The sequence below is a fragment of the Bos mutus genome, chromosome 10 (assembly GCF_027580195.1).
Source record: "Bos mutus isolate GX-2022 chromosome 10, NWIPB_WYAK_1.1, whole genome shotgun sequence".
Taxonomy (NCBI): domain Eukaryota; kingdom Metazoa; phylum Chordata; class Mammalia; order Artiodactyla; family Bovidae; genus Bos; species Bos mutus.
The window spans coordinates 91209116-91230255 of NC_091626.1; the positions used below are offsets into that span (position 1 = coordinate 91209116).

The 21140-nt window shown below is 41.9% G+C and overlaps 1 protein-coding gene across 1 annotated transcript; it reads left to right on the top strand.

The window, feature by feature from the left end:
• The first annotated feature begins 348 nt into the window (after positions 1-348).
• LOC138989592 (citrate synthase, mitochondrial-like) lies at positions 349-19306 on the top strand. The gene is given in 4 exon segments (XM_070378574.1): positions 349-423; positions 16344-16397; positions 16641-16714; positions 17444-19306. Coding segments are annotated over 4 exon segments (1524 nt in total). The 3' UTR covers positions 18765-19306.
• The last annotated feature ends 1834 nt before the right edge of the window (positions 19307-21140 follow it).

Sequence of the window (21140 nt, forward strand, 5' to 3'; positions counted from 1 at the left end):
AGTAGTAGACCTACCAGAAAACAATACCCCAGTCTTCATGGAACGATGAGAGGAGAAGGGAATGGAGAAATAAGAAAGCTGACTTTAGAGTGTTTTAGAAGATGATAAGAGTATGTGGAAAAACAAAAGAGAGGAGAAGACGTCGCATGTGATGGGAACAATCACTTTTACGTGGGATGATCGGGGAGATCTCACTGAGACACTGCTATTTACAAGCAGCCTAAAGAGACCAGGTGAAAGGCTGTCTGTGTGTCTTGGGGAGAATCCTCCAGGAAGAGGGAGTCATTCATTTAAGAAGTTCCCAAGGCAGAAAGATACGTAGCCAAAGCAGTAAAGAGACAGACCCGAATGAAGCTGAATGAGGAAGAGAAGAGAGAGGACAGACATGCTCAGGGAGTTAGGCGAGACAAGAAGCAGACCAAGGTAAGCGCTTTGGCTTTGACTCTGAGCAAGACAGGAATGGACTGGCAGGTTTCAAGTAGAAGAGGGGCGTGGCCTGGGTTAGAGTTTAACATAAGCACTCTGACGGCTGTTGTGTGAATTAACTAGGAAGGGGCGGGGAGGGGCGGGTCAAACCAGATCGGAAGTTTGCAGACTCCTGAGTTAATCCAGGCTAGAGACTGATGGACCTCTGGACACAGGTGATAACAACGCAGAGGAGCAGAAGGGCTGCTCTGGTGTCCTCTCAAAATATAAGACATTACAAACGTTAAAAAGCTGACAAATAACACAGGCATCATAAAAGTCTTCAAATTTATAAATTATTCTTATTATTAGGTGCCTGATACACTTCTCTGCTGTTTTTTTTCCCCTACATGTCTAAAAGCATTTTCCTTGATCACAATTTCATGTAGCAATTTTATGGTAGAGAGAATAGAAGGATAATTCTCTCATTGAAAAATCAAAACTTGTTCTTTTGTGCAAACTTGCTTGGACAAAATTTGCCTTTTATTTTTGACAGTGTAGAAAAATAACTTTTAATTTCCCAACTCCCTTTGTGGTTCTTGCTGAGGCTGTGCCAACTGATGGATGGAAGCCCTCAAAAGCTCCAGCCATTTAATCTCCCTTCCTCAACCACTGGAGAGGAGAAATCCATGGCCCCATACTGTGGTTTATCTTGACTTAATCTTTATCTCCTGGGGTTTCTTACTTCCCCTGGCCATCACTCCCACAGGGTCAGTCCCTAGGGGCTGGATAAGCCTGGGTCATAACGGTCACCCAGCAGACAGAAGAACCATGATGCTGTTAGGGAGTTCCCCTTGGTGTGAGTGGGAGAGTCCAGACACTGGTAAGATCGGCCAGGAGCAAGTGTTGCTCTGGAGAAGGGTGCTGCTAGCATCTTACACCCTATTCCCAGCTTCAGGCCCCCCTTTGGAGGGTATCACAGTGCAGACTATACTCTGTGCCTCCAGCCCATGGCTAGATTACTTTCTCTTGAATCCCCAGAGGGGTATAAAGAGCTGGCACAAAAAGGTTATAAAGTTTAAGCTTTATTACTTTGAAGTGAAGTCTACTCTTGAAATTGGAGATGGGGGGAAAAAAAAGTCTAATTCTTTATAAATGTTGATGATAGAATCAAGAAGACAATGATGGAGTCAGTGTGAGTGTAAGGGAAGGAAAGTGGGCAAGGAAGGCACCATGGTTCTAGCTTGAGTTAATAGAGGAGGAGAGTTGTCATCTTTTCAGATGGAGAAGACAATGGGAGGGGAATATTTGAGAATCAGTTCAGTCGCTCGGTCGTGTCCGACTCTTTGTGACCCCATGGAATGCAGCACGCCAGGCCTCCCTGTCCATCACCAACTCCAGGAGTTTATTCAAACCCATGTCCATTAACTCAGTGATGCCATCCAACCATCTCACCCTCTGTCATCCCCTTCTCCTCCTGCCTTCAATCTTTCCCAGTATCAGGGTCTTTTCAAATGGTTCAGTTCTTCAAATCAGGTGGCCAAAGTATTGAAGTTTCAGCTTCAGCATCAGTCCTTCCAATGAATATTTGGGACTGAATTGAGATTAAGAATGGGAAATTCAGTTTCGGGCATATCAAATTTACATAGGTCATCGATGTACAAATAGAGATGTTAGAAAGGCATCTGGATGCATAAATCTGGAGATCGGGGGTGGGGGTAGAAAGCATAATTTCACAATACATATTTATATCAGGTCACCATGTTGTATACAATAATTTAAATATTCAATATTAATTATTTAATCATATACAATATTATTTGTAAAGTATACCTCAATAAGCCTAGGGGAACAAAAGAAAGGTAGGTGAAGGACCGGAAGGAAGATGCAAATTTGGGAATCTTCAGCTTATAGATGGGAATTAAAGTCAGGAGACTGTGTGAAATAAAAAGGGAATAAGAGAGGAGACTTCCAAGGACCATACCCTTTGGTGCATTCCCATTTTAAGGCATCCCAAAGATAAGAAGCAATCATAAAGAAGAAAAAAAAGGAGTGGTCAGTGAGACAGGCAAAATAAGAGAGAGACAGAGAAAAATAAATGCTGCCCTGGAATCCAAGTGAGGAAAGTGTGTGGGATAATCAGCTATGTCAACTGCTGCTGATAGATAAGTAGGTAAAGCATCCAGAATGAATCACTGAACTTAAAAAAAAAAATATTAGGTTTCATTGATGGCCTTCATAAATAGGTGTGGAAAGATACTCCCTCGCAGTATGAAAGAAAGATATTACCAGCTGGCTTGTGGTCTGTTTACCTTTCCAGGGACAAATGAACACAGGTGACTCCAGTTTTCTTTCCGTTTAGCACATTGATAAGAATATTTTATCAAATAAACCTATAGTACTGGAGGAGAGTTCTTACTCATTGAATTAATTTGGTAGAGTATCATTGTTTTACAAGATTTATAAGGTCTGAGTTCCTGGAAAAGTACTGTATAAAATATGTAACCATTTGAATTTAGAATGGAAACCTTTCACTACCTAAATTTCTCCTCTTGTGTGAGATAACTTTTATTTCAGTTAATATGTCTATGCATCACTCAGTTTTGTCCAACTCTTTGCAGTCCCATGGACTGTAGCTCACCAGACTCCTCTGGAATTCTCCAGGTAAGAATACTGGAGTGGGTTCCCATCCTCTTCTCCAGGGGTTCTTCCCAACCCAGGGATAAAACCCAGGTCTCCCACATTGCAGGCAGATTGCCATCTGAGCCACCAGGGAAGCCCGTTTCAGTTGAGACTACTTTTGACCTGGGTCAAATAGAACGTCTGAGAGTGCAGCGAAGAACACAGGGGACGAAGAACACAGGGGACACATCTGGCAGCGAAGAACACAGGGGACACTTGGCACGTCTGAGAGTGCAGCGAAGAACACAGGGGACGTCTGAGACGTCTGAGAGTGCAGCGAAGAACACAGGGGACACTTGGCTTCACGTCTGAGAGTGCAGCGAAGAACACAGGGGACACTTGGCTTCACGTGTGCTCCTTGATTGCTTATTTCCTTCAAATTAATAGTGATGCTTAAAGTAGTGAAACATCTAACTCCAATTCGACAATCCGAAACTTCATTTTAGCTAGGAGAGATTTCAAGGAAAAAAAAGAGAAAAAGTATAAATAACTCTCTGTAGGACATTTTCTCCTAATGGGAGTAAGGAATGCCTGCCTGCATATGTGCTCAGTTGCTTCAGTCGTGTTCAACTCTTTGTGATCCTATGCACTGTAGCCTGCCAGGCTCCTCTGCCCCAGGAAGAAAAAAAAAATGAATCAATAAATTGAGGCAAAGAAGATGCTGCTGCTGCTGCTGCTGCTGCTGCTAAGTCACTTCAGTCGTGTCCGACTCTGTGCGACCCCATAGACAGCAGCCCACCAGGCTCCCCCGTCCCTGGGATTCTCCAGGCAAGAACACTGGAGTGGGTTGCCATTTCCTTCTCCAATGCATGAAAGTGAAAAGTGAAAGTGAAGTCGCTCAGTCATGTCCGACTCCTAGCGACCCCATGGACTGCAGCCTACCAGGTTCCTCTCTCCATGGGATTTTCCAGTCAAGAGTACTGGAGTGGATTGCCATTGCCTTCTCAAAAAGATGCTAGATTCATGATATAGGCTTCCTTTTCCTCTTTATTATTTCAGTTGTTTTGATAATTCTTGTGTGTGTGTACATGCTCAGTCACTCAGTCATGTCTGCCTCTTTTGTAACTGCATGGACCATAGGCTGTCAGTCTCCTTTGTCCATGGAATTCTCCAGTCAAGAATGCTCAAGTGGGTTGCCATGCCCTGCTCTAAGGGATCTTCCTGACCCAGGGATCAAGCCCGCATCTCTTGAACATTGCAGGCAGATTCTATACCTCTGAGCCCCCAGGGAAGCTCGTAGAGGAATGAGGCTCAACCAAAAAGTGGATATGTAGTCAAGATGAATTCTATCTCTATTTTTTGTGTTTGGCAATTTATTTGAATTATATAGAAGAATTAAAATCAGGGGAATCCAACCTGCCTTCAGAAATGGTAACATCAGATCAGATCAGATCAGTCGCTCAGGCATGTCCGACTCTTTGTGACCTCATGAATCACAGCACGCTAGGCCTCCCTGTCCATCACCAACTCCCGGAGTTCACTCAGACTCACATCCATCTAGTCAGTGATGCCATCCAGCCATCTCATCCTCTGTCGTCCCCTTCTCCTCCTACCCCCAATCCCTCCCAGCATCAGAGTCTTCCAATGAGCCAACTCTTCGCATGAGGTGGCCAAAGTACTGGAGTTTCAGCTTTAGCATCATTCCTTCCAAAGAAATCCCAGGGCTGATCTCCTTCAGAATGGACTGGTTGGATCTCCTTGCAGTCCAAGGGACTCTCAAGAGTCTTCTCCAGCACCACAGTTCAAAAGCATCAATTCTTTGGCACTCAGCTTTCTTCACAGTCCAACTCTCACATCTATACAAGACCACTGGAAAAACCATAGCCTTGACTAGACAGACCTTTGTTGGCAAAGTAATGTCTCTGCTTTTGAATATGCTATCTAGGTTGGTCATACCTTTCCTTCCAAGGAGTAAGCATCTTTTAATTTCATGGCTGCAGTCACCATCTGCAATGATTTTGGAGCCCAGAAAAATAAAGTCTGACCCTATTTCCACTGTTTCCCCATCTATTTCCCATGAAGTGGTGGGACCGGATGCCATGATCTTTGTTTTCTGAATGTTGAGCTTTAAGCCAACTTTTTCACTCTCCACTTTCACTTTCATCAAGAGGCTTTTGAGTTCCTCTTCACTTACTGCCATAAGGGTGGTGTCATCTGCATATCTGAGGTGACTGATATTTCTCCCGGCAATCTTGATTCCAGTTTGTGTTTCTTCCAGCCCAGCATTTCTCATGATGTACTCTGCATATAAGTTAAATAAGCAGGGTGACAATATACAGCCTTGACGAACTCCTTTTCCTATTTGGAACCAGTCTGTTGTTCCATGTCCAGTTCTAACTGTTGCTTCCTGATCTGCATACAAATTTCTCAAGAGGCAGATCAGGTGGTCTGGTATTCCCATCTCTTGAAGAATTTTCCACAGTTTATTGTGATCCACACAGTCAAAGGCTTTGGCATAGTCAATAAAGCAGAAATAGATGTTTTTCTGGAACTCTCTTGCTTTTTCTATGATCCAGCAGATGTTGGCAATTTGATCTCTGGTTCCTCTGCCTTTTCTAAAACCAGCTTGAACATCAGGAAGTTCATGGTTCACATATTAATGGACTAGAATATTTATAGCAGCATATTATTTTTAATAACTCCAAGCTGAAAACTGCCCAAATATCCATCAACAGTGAAACAGTTCAAGCAATTATGATGTACACACATCAGGGAATACCATGCAGCAACAGTGATGAGCAATCTACAAATATAGGCAACACTAGGAATGGGGCTTGTCAACTTAATGGTTGAACAAAATAATTTAGGCAGTATTTTCAAAATATTTACATAACGTATGAAAATTTATATTATTAAACAATTAATATATAATATAAAACCACTTATTTTTCTACAAGTGCTGAGAAAAATACTTGACATAAGAGATCAATAATTGAATCAATTAGGTAGGATCCATTGTTGACCAAGATTGATAAATGTATAAAATTGTCATGACCCAAGTAATAGAAGAGGCCAGATTCAATTATACAAGATATGTTAAAGACAGAATATAATAATTGTTTGATACTGTAATTAATTTTCATTATTGAGGCTATGAAGATAATACATGGCCCTTGCCCTCAAGAAATTATATATTTTTAAATTATCAATATCCATACTAACAATAAGTATACAATTTACATTCTTTGAAACATCTTTTTAAAACTACTCTCCAGGATTAGTTGTGTGCTAACATCTTAGAAAGAAAGAAATGGAACTAGTTTCTTTTTACTAATTAACACATTAAATATCAACAGTTTCCTTTCTTTATAATACAGTGTCATAAATTTCATCTACACGAATATCCTTAAGCTTGAAATCAAATTAGACAGAACTGACTTAACTCAGGCAGGAAACAGTTGAGAATTTGCACCACAGATGAGAACTTAACTTAGACTCAGGAACTTAACTTAGACTCAGGCAGGAAACAGTTGAGAATTTGCACCACAGATGAGAAGAAAAGGAAGGAAAATTAGGATTAAATGTGATTGGGGCAAAGTGAGCATAATAGTGTGAATTAAAAAGAGAACAGGATAGAAATGAAATTTGGTTTCAATAAGAAACGTTAACTAAGCATGACATGATTGAGACTGGAGAAGGAAAAGGAAACTAGCTTATGAGAAATGTATGCTCAACAGAAAATAAAGACTAAGAATGTGCTAAAACTAATGGTAAATACAGATAAAAGGAATGACAGGTAGGAGGTACTTAGCAGGCTGTTATGTTCAGGAAACTGGGAAAGAGAAGTTTTAAGGATGTCTGTGCACCATAGCAAGGGATTCCCAGCTAATTTGGAACTCTATTGACTATGAAGTTTAGGGTTTACTCTTGACTGCTGCTAAGTCGATTCAGTTGTGTCTGACTCTGTGCAGCCCCATAGACAGCAGCCCACCAGGCTCCCCTGTCCCTGGGATTCTCCAGGCAAGAACACTGGAGTGGGTTGCCATTTCCTTCTCCAGTGCATAAAAGTGAAAAGTGAAAGTGAAGCCACTCAGTAGTGTCCAGCTCCTAGCGACCCCATGGACTGCAGCCTACCAGGCTCCTCCATCCATGGAATTTTCCAGGCAAGAGTACTGGAGTGGGGTGTCATTGCATTCTCCATACTCCTGACTAGGGGCTGAATATCGATGTCTAGAGAAGAGTGAGCTATTTGAAAAAATAAAGTGGGAAAGTGAAAGTGATGTTGCTCAGTCTCCTCTGACTCTGCGACCTCATAGACTATAATTCATCAGGCTCCTCTGTCCATGGGATTCTCCAGGAAGGAATACTGGAGTAGGTTGCCATGCCCTTCTCCAGGGGATCTTCCTGACACAGAGATTGAACCTGGGTCTCCTGCACTGCAGGCAGACTCTTCACCGTCTGAGCAGTGCAAATAGAGACAAATAATCCATGACCATGACTTCAAAGCCATATCTGTAGTAAAGAAAGTGAAAGTCTGTGAGCATGTGATTTTTTTTTAAAAATAAAATTTAAAAAAAAAAAAAAAAAAAGAAAGTGAAAGTCTGTACAGAAAAAGATAATGAAATGTCCATATCAAGTCATACTTTCTCCTTACCCTTCCATGATTTGTCTAGACATTTAATTTGCATTATCAAATCTAAGTATTTTAGCCCTAGATTTTTTTCTTTTAATTTAGGAGGGGTTTTCCAAAATATATACTTTTAAGACGGAGAAGGAAATGGCACCCCACTCCAGTACTTTTGCCTAGAAAATCCCATGGATGGAGGAGCCTGGTAGGCTGCAGTCCATGGGGTTGCGAAGAGTCGGACATGACTGAGCAACTTCACTTTCACTTTTCACTTTCATGCATTGGAGAAGGAAATGGCAACCCACTCTAGTGTTCTTGCCTGGAGAATCCCAGGGATGGAAGAGGTGGCTAAAAGGAGAGAAAGGTGTAGCGACTTGTAGCTACAACAAACGCGGTGACAGAGGAAGCCCCCACTCCCACCTTTGTACATACAGCAGCCACTACACTGCCTTGCCCACCGCATCTTCATTGGCAAACTGCTAGATATAGAACTAGATGTGTTCTTAGAGGCATTACAAGTGTTTCTCAAATAAGCTGCGTGTATGCATACTCACTTGCTTTGTCCCGTCTGGCTCTTTGCAACTCCATGGACTGTAGCCTGCCAGGATCCTCTGGCCATGGAATTTTCCAGGCAAAAAGACTGGAGTGGGTCGTCATTCCCTTCTCCATGAGCTCTTCCCAAGCTAGAGACTGAACTCCTGACTTTTGTGTTTCCTGCATTGGCAGGCAGATTCTTTACCACCGAGTCACCTGGGAAGCCCTTTAAATAAGTTTATTGAAACCATATTGGTTAATTTAGAAAATTTCTCACTTATAGCTCTTTAGAACCCAAAATTTCTTTGCATCTCAAAATAGCTATGGACAATATTGAGAGTAATTACAGATTAAGTCCTTCTTATTTTTGACAAGAAAAGCAAGGCCCAGAGAAATGAAATTACTGTCTCCAAGTCAAAGATCTTCTAATTGGTAATTCTGGATATAAGCAGTGATTTACAACCCAAAGCTCATTTCATAGTCTTATTGCTGACTTTAAAAGCCAAATTAATGTTCTGATTATGGTGCAGGTAGGATCGCCCAGGAGGAAACAATAGGTTTGCCAAATCGAAAGATGTCCAGTTAGGAAAACCATGCATTCATGCATGCATGTGAGTGTGTACACACACCTGCACACTCACATGTGTGCACCCACACCATTTCTAGTTTTAACTTAAAACAAGGAGGATCAGTGCAGTGGACAAGGTAGGCAGATAACTGACTTTAAAATGTTTAGTATGCACCTGTGACAAAATGAGCTTTCAGATCTTTATTTTAATCTGTTCAAGCCCAACTATTCACTGAGAAATCTATCTAGCTTAAAGAAAATAACAACTTGGGTGGCACTAATATCACACAGACATTTACATTGAGTCTGAAATGAGAAACTGAATCAATAAACTATAATAACTTTTTAATTATTTTATTTAGTCATTAATTCTACAAATATTGAGTTCTTTTGAATTTCCAAACATTTTACTAAGTGTCAAGGTAGCTCTGATAGCTCAGTTGATAAAGAATCCGCCTGAGATGCAGGAGACCCCGATTCAATTCCTGGATAGGGAAGATCCACTGGACAAGGGATAGGCTACCCACTCCAGTATTCTTGGTCTTCCCTTGTGGCTTAGCTGGCAAAGAATCTGCCTGCAATGCTGGAGACCTGGGTTCGATCCCTGGGTTGGGAAGGGAAAGCTTATCCACTCCAGTATTCTGGCCTGGAGAATTCCATGGACTGTATAGTCCTCGGGGTCTCAAAGAGTCAGACATGACTGAGCAACTTTCACTGGGCTTCCCTAGTAGCTCAGACAGTAAAGCGTCTGTCTGCAATGCAGGAGACCCAGGTTCGATTTCTGGGTTGGGAAGATCCCCTGGAGAAAGAAATGGCAGCCCACTCTAGTATTCTTGCCTGAAAATCCCATGGACCGGGGAGTCTGATAGGCTACAATCCATGGGGTCACAAAGAAAGAATCGGACACAACTTAAGGACTTCACTTTCACTTTCCTAAGTGTCAGGTCACAGTGAAAATGTAAATAACAAAAGCATGCATATCTATTTTCAATAAGAGTATCATAGATCCACCACTGATTAAATAAGCATTTTCACTTCTTCTGACATAGCTCTGCTTAATTGTATACAGCACTCTGCTAGATTTAATTAACAGCACCTATGAATTATCAGGGGCTTCCCTGCTGGCTCTGAGGTTAAAATGTCTGACTGCAATGCGGAGACCTGGGTTCCATCCCTGGATCAAGAAGATTCCCCTGGAGAAAGAAATGGCAACCCATTCCAGTATTCTTGCTTGGAGAATCCCATGGACGGAGGAACCTGGTGGGCTACACAGTCCACGGGGTCGCAAAGAGTTGGACAGGACTGAGCGATTTCACTTTCACTTTCATGAATTATCAAAGGCTTGCCAGCTGGCACCGTGGTAAAGAATCTGCCTGCCAATCTGCCTGCCAGGAGACACAGGAGACACAGACTCGATCCCTGGGTGAGAAAGATCCCCTAGAAGAGGAAATAGCAACACACTCCAGTATTCTTGCCTGGAGAATCTCATGGTGAGAGGAGCCTGACAGGCTACAGTCCATGTGGTTGCAAAAGAGGCAGACATGACTGAGTGACTGAGCATGTACATACAAGAATTATCAAAACAACTGAAATAGTAGAGAGGAAAAGGAGGCGTATGTCAGGAATCTAGCATCTTCTTTGCCTCAATTTACTGATTCTTTTTTTTTCTTATAAATCCTCAAGCTTCTTAGTTTCCACATCTGTCAAGTTTGACTATTATAAGACATGCTCTTATAACAATGAGTGCAGTGAATTTGTGTCTCTTCCAAAAAAAAGGGGGGTTCAATCAAAGAAGGTCATTTTGTTCTGATTTGAGAAAATTTAATTATCTCTGCTGCCTTGATAATTTGCATATTTTACCGAGTGCACCATAACACATTTTCCTTTAAAGTTATCATAACCTATAGATGTGTCATTTTTATCCTTGTGGCTACTGTTGAGTAAAGTGATGGACAGATTGAGAAAATTCTGCAGTTACTGTTTCAGTCATATCTAACTTAATACATGTTAGGGGAGAATGGTAGGCAGATTCCAACTGTCCTGATCTGATATATATATATATATTTTTTTTTTGCTTTCTCCAGATCTGTCAGTGACTGTAATAGCATTGATACAATCTCTGAGCTGCTTGTCTACCATGACTTACACATTTTAAATTTAAACTAACTTTCCTCTTTGTATGTATCTCATATTTCCTAAAGCAGTGGACTAGTGAATGGAAAGGTATACACCATGAAATGGGCAGGTAATTCTTTTCTCATAAATGTCTTGAAAGATAAGGCAAAGAAGTAAACAAACCCCAAACCAACCACATAAACAAAGACAGAAACACACAAAAGTCTGCTATAACATTGCTGGAGCAAACATTGCTGGGGATTTATAAACATAGTGTATTTCACATTACATTGTGCTAAGAATGAGAAAATCATTTTAAGCAGGTTTTGATTAATGAGACACTCAAGAGGTTAATTGAACTAACTTGTGACCTGGATTTTCATCTAAAGGCTAATTATAAAGTTTATATAACTCAACCTATAGTCTTAGAAAACATCAAAGTTTAAGAGCTCTCGTTCTTCCTTTCACTCACTTTTCACTCATTATTATTATGTTCTTGTTTTGGTTTGGTTTACATTTTTTAGGATACGGGCCTTTAACTCAGGGTCAATAGACTGGCCTTGAATGATGATAAGGAAAAATATATATATATCCCCATCATTATAAACAGATCTCTAAAAGCTCTGAATTTTATTGTTAATAACTATGCAATTTGTTAGCATGTGAGACAAATACATTTGACACTTTTACAAATGAAGTAGTTCTTTTTTTCTAAAGTGTACTCATGAATGCCACCTGGGGCTTCCCAGGTGGCTTCATGGTAAAGAATCTGCCTGCCAATTCAGGAGACACAGGAGAAGCAGTTTCCATCCCTAGGTAGGGAAGATCCTCTGGAGTAGGAAATGGCAACCACTCCAGCATTCTTGCCTGGAAAATCCCATGGACAGAGGATCCTGACTGGTTACAATCTATGGGGTCACAAAGAGTTGGAAACAATTGAGCAACTGAGCATGCTTGCATCTGATCATAAACCACTTCTAAGTCAATCTTGCCTGAGACCCATAGAAGTTTGGGAGAGAAAAGTTCAAATGCTGTGGATTTTATGGATGGAGTGGGGAAAAGAGTTAGACTAATAGATAGCTGTCCTAAGAAGTCTTAATTCTTCTGTATAAAGATTTCAAGGGCTTTCCTGGTGGCTCAGTAGTAAAAAATCTGCCTGCAGCACAGGCAATCCCTGGGTTGGAAAGATCCCCTGGAGAAGGAAATGTCAGACTACTCCAGTATTCTTGCCTGCAAAATCCAATGGATGGAGGAACCTGGTGGGCTACAGTCCATGGGGTCGCTAAGAGTCAGACATGACTAAGTGACCGAACAACCAAAGCTAGAATGACAAAGATTTCATAAGACAAACAGGAGTACAGGTTTCAAGTGGAGTTAGTCTTGGCACACTGTGGCTCATCACATAATGAGGTTCACTTATTCAAGTTGGAATAAAGACAGTCACAGAATTGCCTTTTCTACAAATATGCATAAAAATATCATTAGAAAGTTTACTTTGGGAGCAGAGACTGCATTTTCTCAGCAAGAGATAATACAAACTATGGAATATGACAACACTGACCCATGTGAATAGGTAAATGAATGAAGACAAGTTGCTAAAGCTGTTGTTTTGAGGTAGGAGCCTGGAGGCAGAGCCTTTATATACGACCTCAAGCAAGTCATTAACATGTGAAGCTCAGTTTTGAGTCATTTGTAGAAGCTTGAGTAACATGGAAAAACAATGTCTGAAATGTCTCCTAGGCTTGATGTTCTGAAGTTTCCAAATTTTATAGGATAGTGTTTAAAAATATGCTTTTCACAGCTTTGTAACCCAGGACATATTGCCTAACCTTTCTGAAGTTAATTTTCTTGATTTGTAAAATGGAAAATCTACTAGGATCTTACAAGGTTGTTATATAAATGAAATTAGTTGGGATAATACACATAAGTGGTTAGAATTCTGTCTGACATGGTAACTTCTTAATCAATGAGTGATGTTTTAGATAAAAGAGTAAATATTTTTAAAACCTTTGCGCATGTTCTATCAGACAATTCAGCGACTTCTTCCCTGAAGAGTAACCTAATTTGATGTTAGCTAAAATTGTGCTTACTTAATGTAGTCACTTGGGGCTTTCCAAGGGAAAACAGTGGTAAATTCACCTGCCAATGCAGGACATGCAGGAGACATGGGTTCCGTCCCTGAGTCTTGAAGATTCTCTGGAGTAGGAAATGACAACCCGCTCCTGTGTTCTTCGTTGGAAAGATTACATGGACAGAGGACACTGGTAGGCTACAATCCACGGGGTCACAAAGAGTGGGACAGGACAGAGCAACTGAGCACACAGGCAGTCATAAGTTTTATAATCAGTCAAGTTCTTATCAGCTAACTCTGAAGGTCTTCATGTTTTCTCCCAACAAGGTCTGATCTCAGGTTCTCTTCAGAGTGACTTGGAACTGAATGTTAGCATGCATGATATGATTTCAGCACATTTGCATAATTCCTTTATGATTATTTTATGATTGAAGTAGTGCTCTAATGAAAAAGTCCTTTAATAAAGGCTCTCCGCCTGCTTTTTTTAGGAGCTAGTCATCTCAGCTCCAGAGATTTATTGATTTTTTTTTTTTCTATTCTCAATATAATGTAGAAGAGACCTCTTTCTTAGCTGGAAACTGATCTGAAATGGGGGGAGGAAACACACACACTGAAACTCAATGAGTTTTCTTGCACTGTTGGTGGCTGGGATTAGAGCGATCGGTGGTGTGTTCCCAGGAAGCAAGAAGTGTGATAAATACAGACCTTGAAGGATGGGAAACTGCATTAAGTGACAACAAGATGAGGGTTTTGCTGAAATTTTGGCTTTCTCTAATGATTTAAAAAGAATTCATGGAACTCCCTTGGTGGTACAGTGACTAAGACTCTCACTCCCGATGCACGGGTCCAGGTTTGGTCTCTGGTTAGGGAACTAGATCCCACATGTGACAATTAAGACCCAAGACAGCCAAATAAACACACATTTTTAAAAAGAATTCAGTAAGTATAACTGGGTTGGTGTTTAAATAAATTGAGAAGCAAGCTTGGTGGTAGGGATAGAAATTAAACTGAATGAATTCTTCTGGAGAGGTAAATGTCATAGAGACTGACCCTTCACATTCTCCTAGTAAATTAAATCTTATCTAACACAAAGATATTTCTCTTATAAAACCAGAAGAAGCCTCTCTCTCTCTCTCTTTCTCTATCTATCTACCTAGCTATATATGTGTGGAGCTCAAAGGCTTTTCTCTTACGTGTTCAGTTGTATCTAGTATTTTTGGTCCCTAAATTCTAGAATAGGCTAAAGAAATGTGCTTAATCCAATTCTTCTATTATTCTTCCTTCCTTTAATGCCACAGGGTGCGAGGAAACACTTCTGTGGAAGACTCAGAAAGATGCATATGGGCAAATAAACACAACAAAGGCACGTATTGTGCAGTATATAGGTGACTTCCCTGGGAGCTCAGGTGGTAAAGTGTCTGCCTACAATGCGGGAGACCAGGGTTTGATCCCTGCGTCGGGAAGATCCTCTGGAGAAGGAAATGGCAACCCACTCCGGTACTCTTGCCAGACAGATGAGCCCAGCAGGCTACAGTCCTGGGGTTGCAAAGAATCGGACACAACTGAGCACTCTGTGGTTCAAGTGTGCAAGTGTCTGCCTGTTTAGTCATGTCCAACTCTGTGTAATCCCATGGACTGTAGCCTGCCAGGCTCCTCTGTCCGTGGGATTCTCCAGGCAAAAACACTGCAGTGGGTTGTCATTTCCTTCTCCAGATCTTCCCAACCCAGGGATTGAACCCACATCTCTTTCGTCTCCTGCATTGCAGGTGGATTCTTTCTCACTGTCCCACCTGGAAAGCCCTCAAAGTTTCTCTATTTCTATAAGTCGATGTAATTTTCAGGTACTCAGCTCTACAGAATCTCAAGCAACACCCCGAGGATCCTTCTACATTACCTTCCAACAGGGATTAATTAGTACCTGGAAAAGTCACCCCGGGGTGTCAGAAATTGCTCGGCTTACTCCCTGAGAATGTAGTCAATTCAAGAAAGCGATGGGATGCTCTGCTGACAATGTCCTAGGTGAGTTTGTTTATACTGTAACACCAGCATTAACTGAGAGACAAAGGAGAAATAACTGTAAGGAATTTTGCAATTAAAAGTCAGCCTACAGTGTGGTTTCTTCCCTAGAACCCTGCCATCACCAAGCAGAGTGTACTCAAGATGAGGCCTGCCTGTCTTTCTCACAGTGACACCAGCCTCTGAAACAGCAGAGAGGAGGCGAAGCTATAATCTGAGCCAAGAGACTAATTATAAAGAACATGAGAGGATCCTAAGTTTGGCTTCAGAACAAGAACAACTGACTGCTCTTTTATAAATAGGTTCTAATATTTGATCTTAATCATCTATGGTGATTTAATAACATCGGGAAAATAGCACTGTATAAAGGATTAATAACCATTGCTAAGAAAGAAGTGGCCCAGAGATAACAAGATTACATTTGGTTAAGAAACCTGGTTTGCTATTGAGGGTCTCCCTTTATGTAGTCAACTCTTGTGATTTTTTTTTTTCAGTAGAATCATCTCTGGTTTGCCAATGGGCTTCCCAGGTGGCGCTGTGCTGAAAAATATGCCTGCCAATGAGGGAGATGCGGGTGATATGGGTTGGATCCCTGGGTCAGGAAGATCCCCTGGAGGAGGAAATGGCAACCTGCTCCAGTATTCTTGCCTGCAAAGTGCCATGGACAGAGGCATGCACCTGGGGGGCTACAGTACCTGGGGTCTCACAGAGTCAGACATGACTGAGCACACATGTATAGGCCTGGCATATAGATCTGGCTTGTCAAAGCATCACCTGATTTAATTATTCATAACAGTTGTCCTTAAAATATGGATAAAATTATTAAAATTTTTTTTGCTTGATGACGGAATGTTCTTTCAGTTTTAGTGAGACCTACATGATTAAATAATGTACAGAAGCCTGTCACATGGGGCTGCGGGAGAGTTGTTCTTAGCCAAGTGTTCTCTGCCCTGCTCTTTGCTCCTTAATCATGGTCTACGAGGGATGTTGAACTTTGCTCCCCTTCTCCGTTCACCCCTCACAACCTAACGGATCCAATTCCGTTTGAGCCTGTTGTGTGCCCTCCTCCCAGATAAGGACAAACTGGTCTCACTTCAGCAGTGTCTTTGTACACTGAGGTCTGTACCAATGACAAGTCACGTTCAGGCCTGGGAACACCTCCTCAGTGACAGGGGGGAATCGTGGTCTGTACCAATGACAAGTCACGTTCAGGCCTGGGAACACCTCCTCAGTGACAGGGGGGAATCGTGTACTGCTGGTGTCGGCTGTAAAAGAGAACCCAAATACTGTCAAATCGTCTCCATGCCAACAACATTCACAGTACAGCTACAGGAATTTGTATCAAAAACCCTTTGAGTATCCTTTTTTTCCCCCTGAAAGCTTAGGTGAAGTTTAACTCCTATAACCAACATGAAACCCTGATCCTCGAGGGTATAGAGGTAGAATTGTTGCAAAGAAAATATTACCCAGGGAGAGACCATTGATTTTAAACTTTGCCAGATGAATCTAAACCGTAATATGCTGTAAAATGCTCGAGGGAGAAAGAGTTCCCTTCGTCTCCACTCTCTGAACTTTCTTCCTGGATACATTCAGGCAGTTTTCCAATTCATGAACGCTTCCCTCCAGCAAGGTCTGATCATTGCAAATGCATTGCTGGTATGGCAGACTCTCTTCTTTGGCAGAAACCCCAGAGTAAACAGATATGTGCCCTGGAAACCAAGTCCCCACTCCTGGGAAGATCAAACCAAAATGAGCTGTAAGAAAGTCACTCTTCAATTACACCGATTTCTTCTAAATTAAGCAGGGCAGGAAAGCACAGACACTGGGAACACGGCTATGAAGATAAGTTTGCCTCATTTAGCAGCGGTGGTAAACCCGGGAAGACGGCTCACATGAGCAAATGCCAGTAACACAGGTAAACAAGTGTTCTCACCTGTCAACAGCTGTGTGGGTTTGCGGAGCCAGGTGTGCTATGCACACTCAAACTCAATGCCACATTTATCATTTATTAGGAGCTATCAGAATGCATCATGCAGACTATCCCTCTGGCAATTGTCACAAATAAAGCTGGGTGTCATTTGTCAGGAGCCCCCATTAAGTGGATTCCCAAGCACAATATAAATCAGAGATCATATCAAATAGACTTCAGTAAAAATCTGTACTGTGACTCATAGTGAAGGATAACTCCTCCAAAGCCATAGTCCTGGAGGATTTCCACAGCTTGCTCAATTCTGGTATTTTTAAAAAAGCAATGAAAAGCTTTCTTGCAGATTTTTTTTTTTTCGGGCGGAGTGGGGTATATACAATCATTTTTTTTTTAATTGCAGATTACTGATTAAACTGCTTCACAGCCAGTAAAAAGCCAGACTTGCCAATGTTCAAATTGTATCATATATTGTCTTTTAATAATAGGAGAGAGATGGGGCTGCAGTTTATAGGTGTTAGGCAATTATTTTTAAAAAATATTTATTTAAATTCGTGGAAGAAGCACTTCCACGAATTTGAAAGACATATTGGCTGATGTGATACCTAAGGAGCAGACCAGAGTGAAGGCCTTCGGGCAGCAACATGGCAAGACGGTGGTGGGCCAGATCATTGTGGACATGATGTATGGTGGCATGCGAGGCATGAAGGGATTGGTATATGAAACATCAGTTCTTGATCCTGATGAGGACATCCATTTTAGAGGCTACAGCATCCCTGAATGCCAGAAACTGCTGCCAAAGGCTAAAGGGGGCGAAGAACCCTTGCCAGAGGGCTTATTTTGGCTGCTGGTAACTGGACAAATCCCAACAGAGGAACAGGTATCTTGGCTCTCACAGGAGTGGGCAAAGAGGGCAGCTCTGCCTTCCCACGTGGTCACCATGCTGGACAACTTTCCCACTAATCTACACCCCATGTCTCAGCTCAGTGCAGCTGTTACAGCTCTCAACAGTGAAAGTAACTTTGCCCGAGCATATTCAGAGGGTATCAACTGAACCAAGTACTGGGAGTTGATTTACGAAGACTGTATGGATCTGATCGCAAAGCTTCCTTGTGTTGCAGCAAAGATCTACTGGAACCTGTACCGAGAGGGCAGCAGTACTGGGGCCATTGACCCTAAGCTGGACTTGTCCCACAATTTCACCAACATGTTAGGCTATACTGACGCTCAGTTCACAGAGCTCATGCGCTTGTACCTCACCATCCACAGTGACCATGAAGGTGGCAACGTAAGTGCCCACACCAGCCACTTGGTGGGCAGTGCCCTTTCAGACCCCTATTTGTCCTTTGCAGCAGCCATGAATGCGCTGGCAGGGCCCCTGCATGGACTGGCAAATCAGGAAGTGCTTGTTTGGCTGACACAACTTCAGAAGGAAGTTGGCAAGGATGTGTCAGATGAGAAGTTACGAGACTACATCTGGAACACACTCAACTCAGGACGGGTCATCCCGGGCTATGGCCATGCAATACTAAGGAAGACTGATCCACAATATACCTGTAAACGAGAGTTTGCTCTGAAACACCTGCCTCAGGACCCCATGTTTAAGCTGGTTGCTCAGCTGTACAAGATTGTGCCCAATATCCTCCTAGAGCGGGGCAAGGCAAAGAATCCGTGGCCCAATGTAGATGCTCACAGCGGGGTGCTGCTCCAGTACTATGGCATGACAGAGATGAATTACTACACAGTCCTGTTTGGGGTATCACGGGCACTAGGTGTATTAGCACAGCTCATTTGGAGCCGAGCCCTAGGCTTCCCTCTAGAGAGACCCAAGTCCATGAGCACAGATGGTCTGATGAAGTTTGTGGACTCTAAGTCAGGGTGAAACTGAAGATGGGGAGGAAACTATCCACCAGAGAGTGAGGGATCTTTAAAAAAAAAAGTATACTTTTGTTTCAGGGTTTTTAAAGACTTAAGATTAAATTGTATCTGAGGCACTGATGATAAGTCTGAGGTTAAAATATAAATTAAGATTTTTAAAAGAAGAAAAGTAACCCGTTCTTCCCTGACCAGCTCCTTTCCCCTGCCTGGTGTGAGTTGCCCACCAACTGTAGGATGACCAGGACTAATGCATGTAGTGTGGGTTAGGTTTCACCTCACCCCCATCTTCAGAGTGGGAATCTGGCTCCTCTTTCCCTAGGTCAAAGCTGGTTGCAGAGAATTTGCCATCACTTCAGAACTTTTGGTTCTACTCTGTCCACCCTTTAATAGACCAGCAAACCAGGACTCTACCCCTTCTGTTTCCATAGGAATCATGTTGGATTGTCAGCTGTACTAAGCCCCATTAACTTCTCCCATGCACACAGACACTTCCTAGCAAGATCTATTGGGTGATGCTGTGGCCTTTTTTTTTTTTTTTTTGGTTAAGCTACCAGATGATCATAAAGGCCATGGTATTTGTTGTTGACTGGCAACCAATATTTGGTTTTTATTTTTCTTATTTTTCTTTTTTAAAATTATCCTATTAAAATTAAGATCTAGGAGTGTTCTATTCCCCATTACTTGAATACTCACCTCTTTCCAGACTTTCTATACCTGCTGCACCTCAAGCCAAGGTTGCTGTGGACCTTCCCTACTGGTCTTTCCTAGAGACCTCTTTTCAGTGGGTATATACAGCACTGTCTATTATGTGGTCTTTCCTAGTTATTTGGCTTTATCAGTGCTTAATGTGAACTAAGTTTTTACTTCCTTGGAACACAAACCACTACCCTCTGACCTTTTTTTTTTTTCCCCTTTAATATGCTATGGGCTATAGAACAGGGACTTAGGAAAGACCAGCATGATATCTTCATGGCCTGATCCCAGGAGTACTAGTACCTCTTTCTGAACAGGGAAATGATTTTTAAGATTGGGCATGGTCTCCTTTGACTATCAGGTGCTGGGGCTGAGGACATTAAAAATAGTAAACCTCCCTCCTCATCCCCTGCCACAAGCCAATATCCCTTTATTTATCAAGGTTCTTATCCTGTCCCTTCCCCAAGAGCTCACAGTACACTGTTTGTTTTAGAATCCCCATATGCACAGGTTTCAAGTGACTCAGAAGGTTTTACTGCCTTTTTAAGAAAGGATTAAAAATATACTCCTGCTGTGCCCCGCTTCCTCCCTTGCAACTCCTGCCTGTGTTTGTGTGGATTCCTAATCCCCAGAACCATGCTGTTGAGATGGATAATACTGTCTGTAAACCCCTGGGTAACTGTCATGATGCAGACTTCAGGTTGTTCTGTATAAAATGCAAAATAAATGTTTTTATTAACAAAAAAAAATTATTAGTAAATAAAGTGACAGATTTTATTTTCTTGGGCTCCAAAATTACTGCAGATGGAGACTGCAGCCATGAAATTAAGAGGCTTGCTCCTTGAAAGAAAAGCTATAACAAAGCTAGACAGTGTATTAAAAAGCAGAGACTTCACTTCGCTGACAGAGGTCTGTATAGTCAAAGCTAGGATTTTTCCAGTAGTCGTGTACAAATGTGAGAGTTGAACCATCAAGAAGGCTGAGCACCAAAGAACTGATGCTTTCAAACTGTGGTGATAGAGAAGACTCTTGAGAATCCCTTGGACAGAAAGGATATCAAACTAGTCAGTCCTCAAGGAAATCTACCCTGAGTATTTATTGGAAGGAATGATGCTGAAGCTGAAGCTCCAATATTTTGGCCTTCTGATTCGAAGAGCTGAATTATTGGAAAAGACTCTGATGCTGTGGAAGACTGAAGGCAGAAAAAGAGGGTGACTAAGGATAAGATGACTGGATGACATCACTGACTAACTGGACACGACTTTGAGTAACTCCAGGAGATGGTGAAGGACAGGGAAGCCTGGCTTGCTGCAGTTCACGGGGTTGCAAAAAGTCAGACACGACTTAGTGACTGAATGATTTATTTACTTGGAAGCACCAGGTCTTAGGTGTGGCACATGAATTGTTTTAGCTGCAACATATGAACACTTAGTTGAGGTATGTGGGATCTAGTTCCCTGACCAGGGATGGAATCTGGGCCCCCTGCATTGGGAGCATGAATTTTTAGCCACTGGGCCACTCCAGGCAATTAGTTTGATGGTAAATTTCTCCCACAGCTATATAATAGATCAATAAACTAAATAATCCTGTTGTGGATACTGAGCCCCTTGAATAGTGAATCATAGAATTCATGAGTTGAAAAGTACCTTGTGAAAAGTGAAAGTGTTAGCTGCTCATTTGTCTCTGA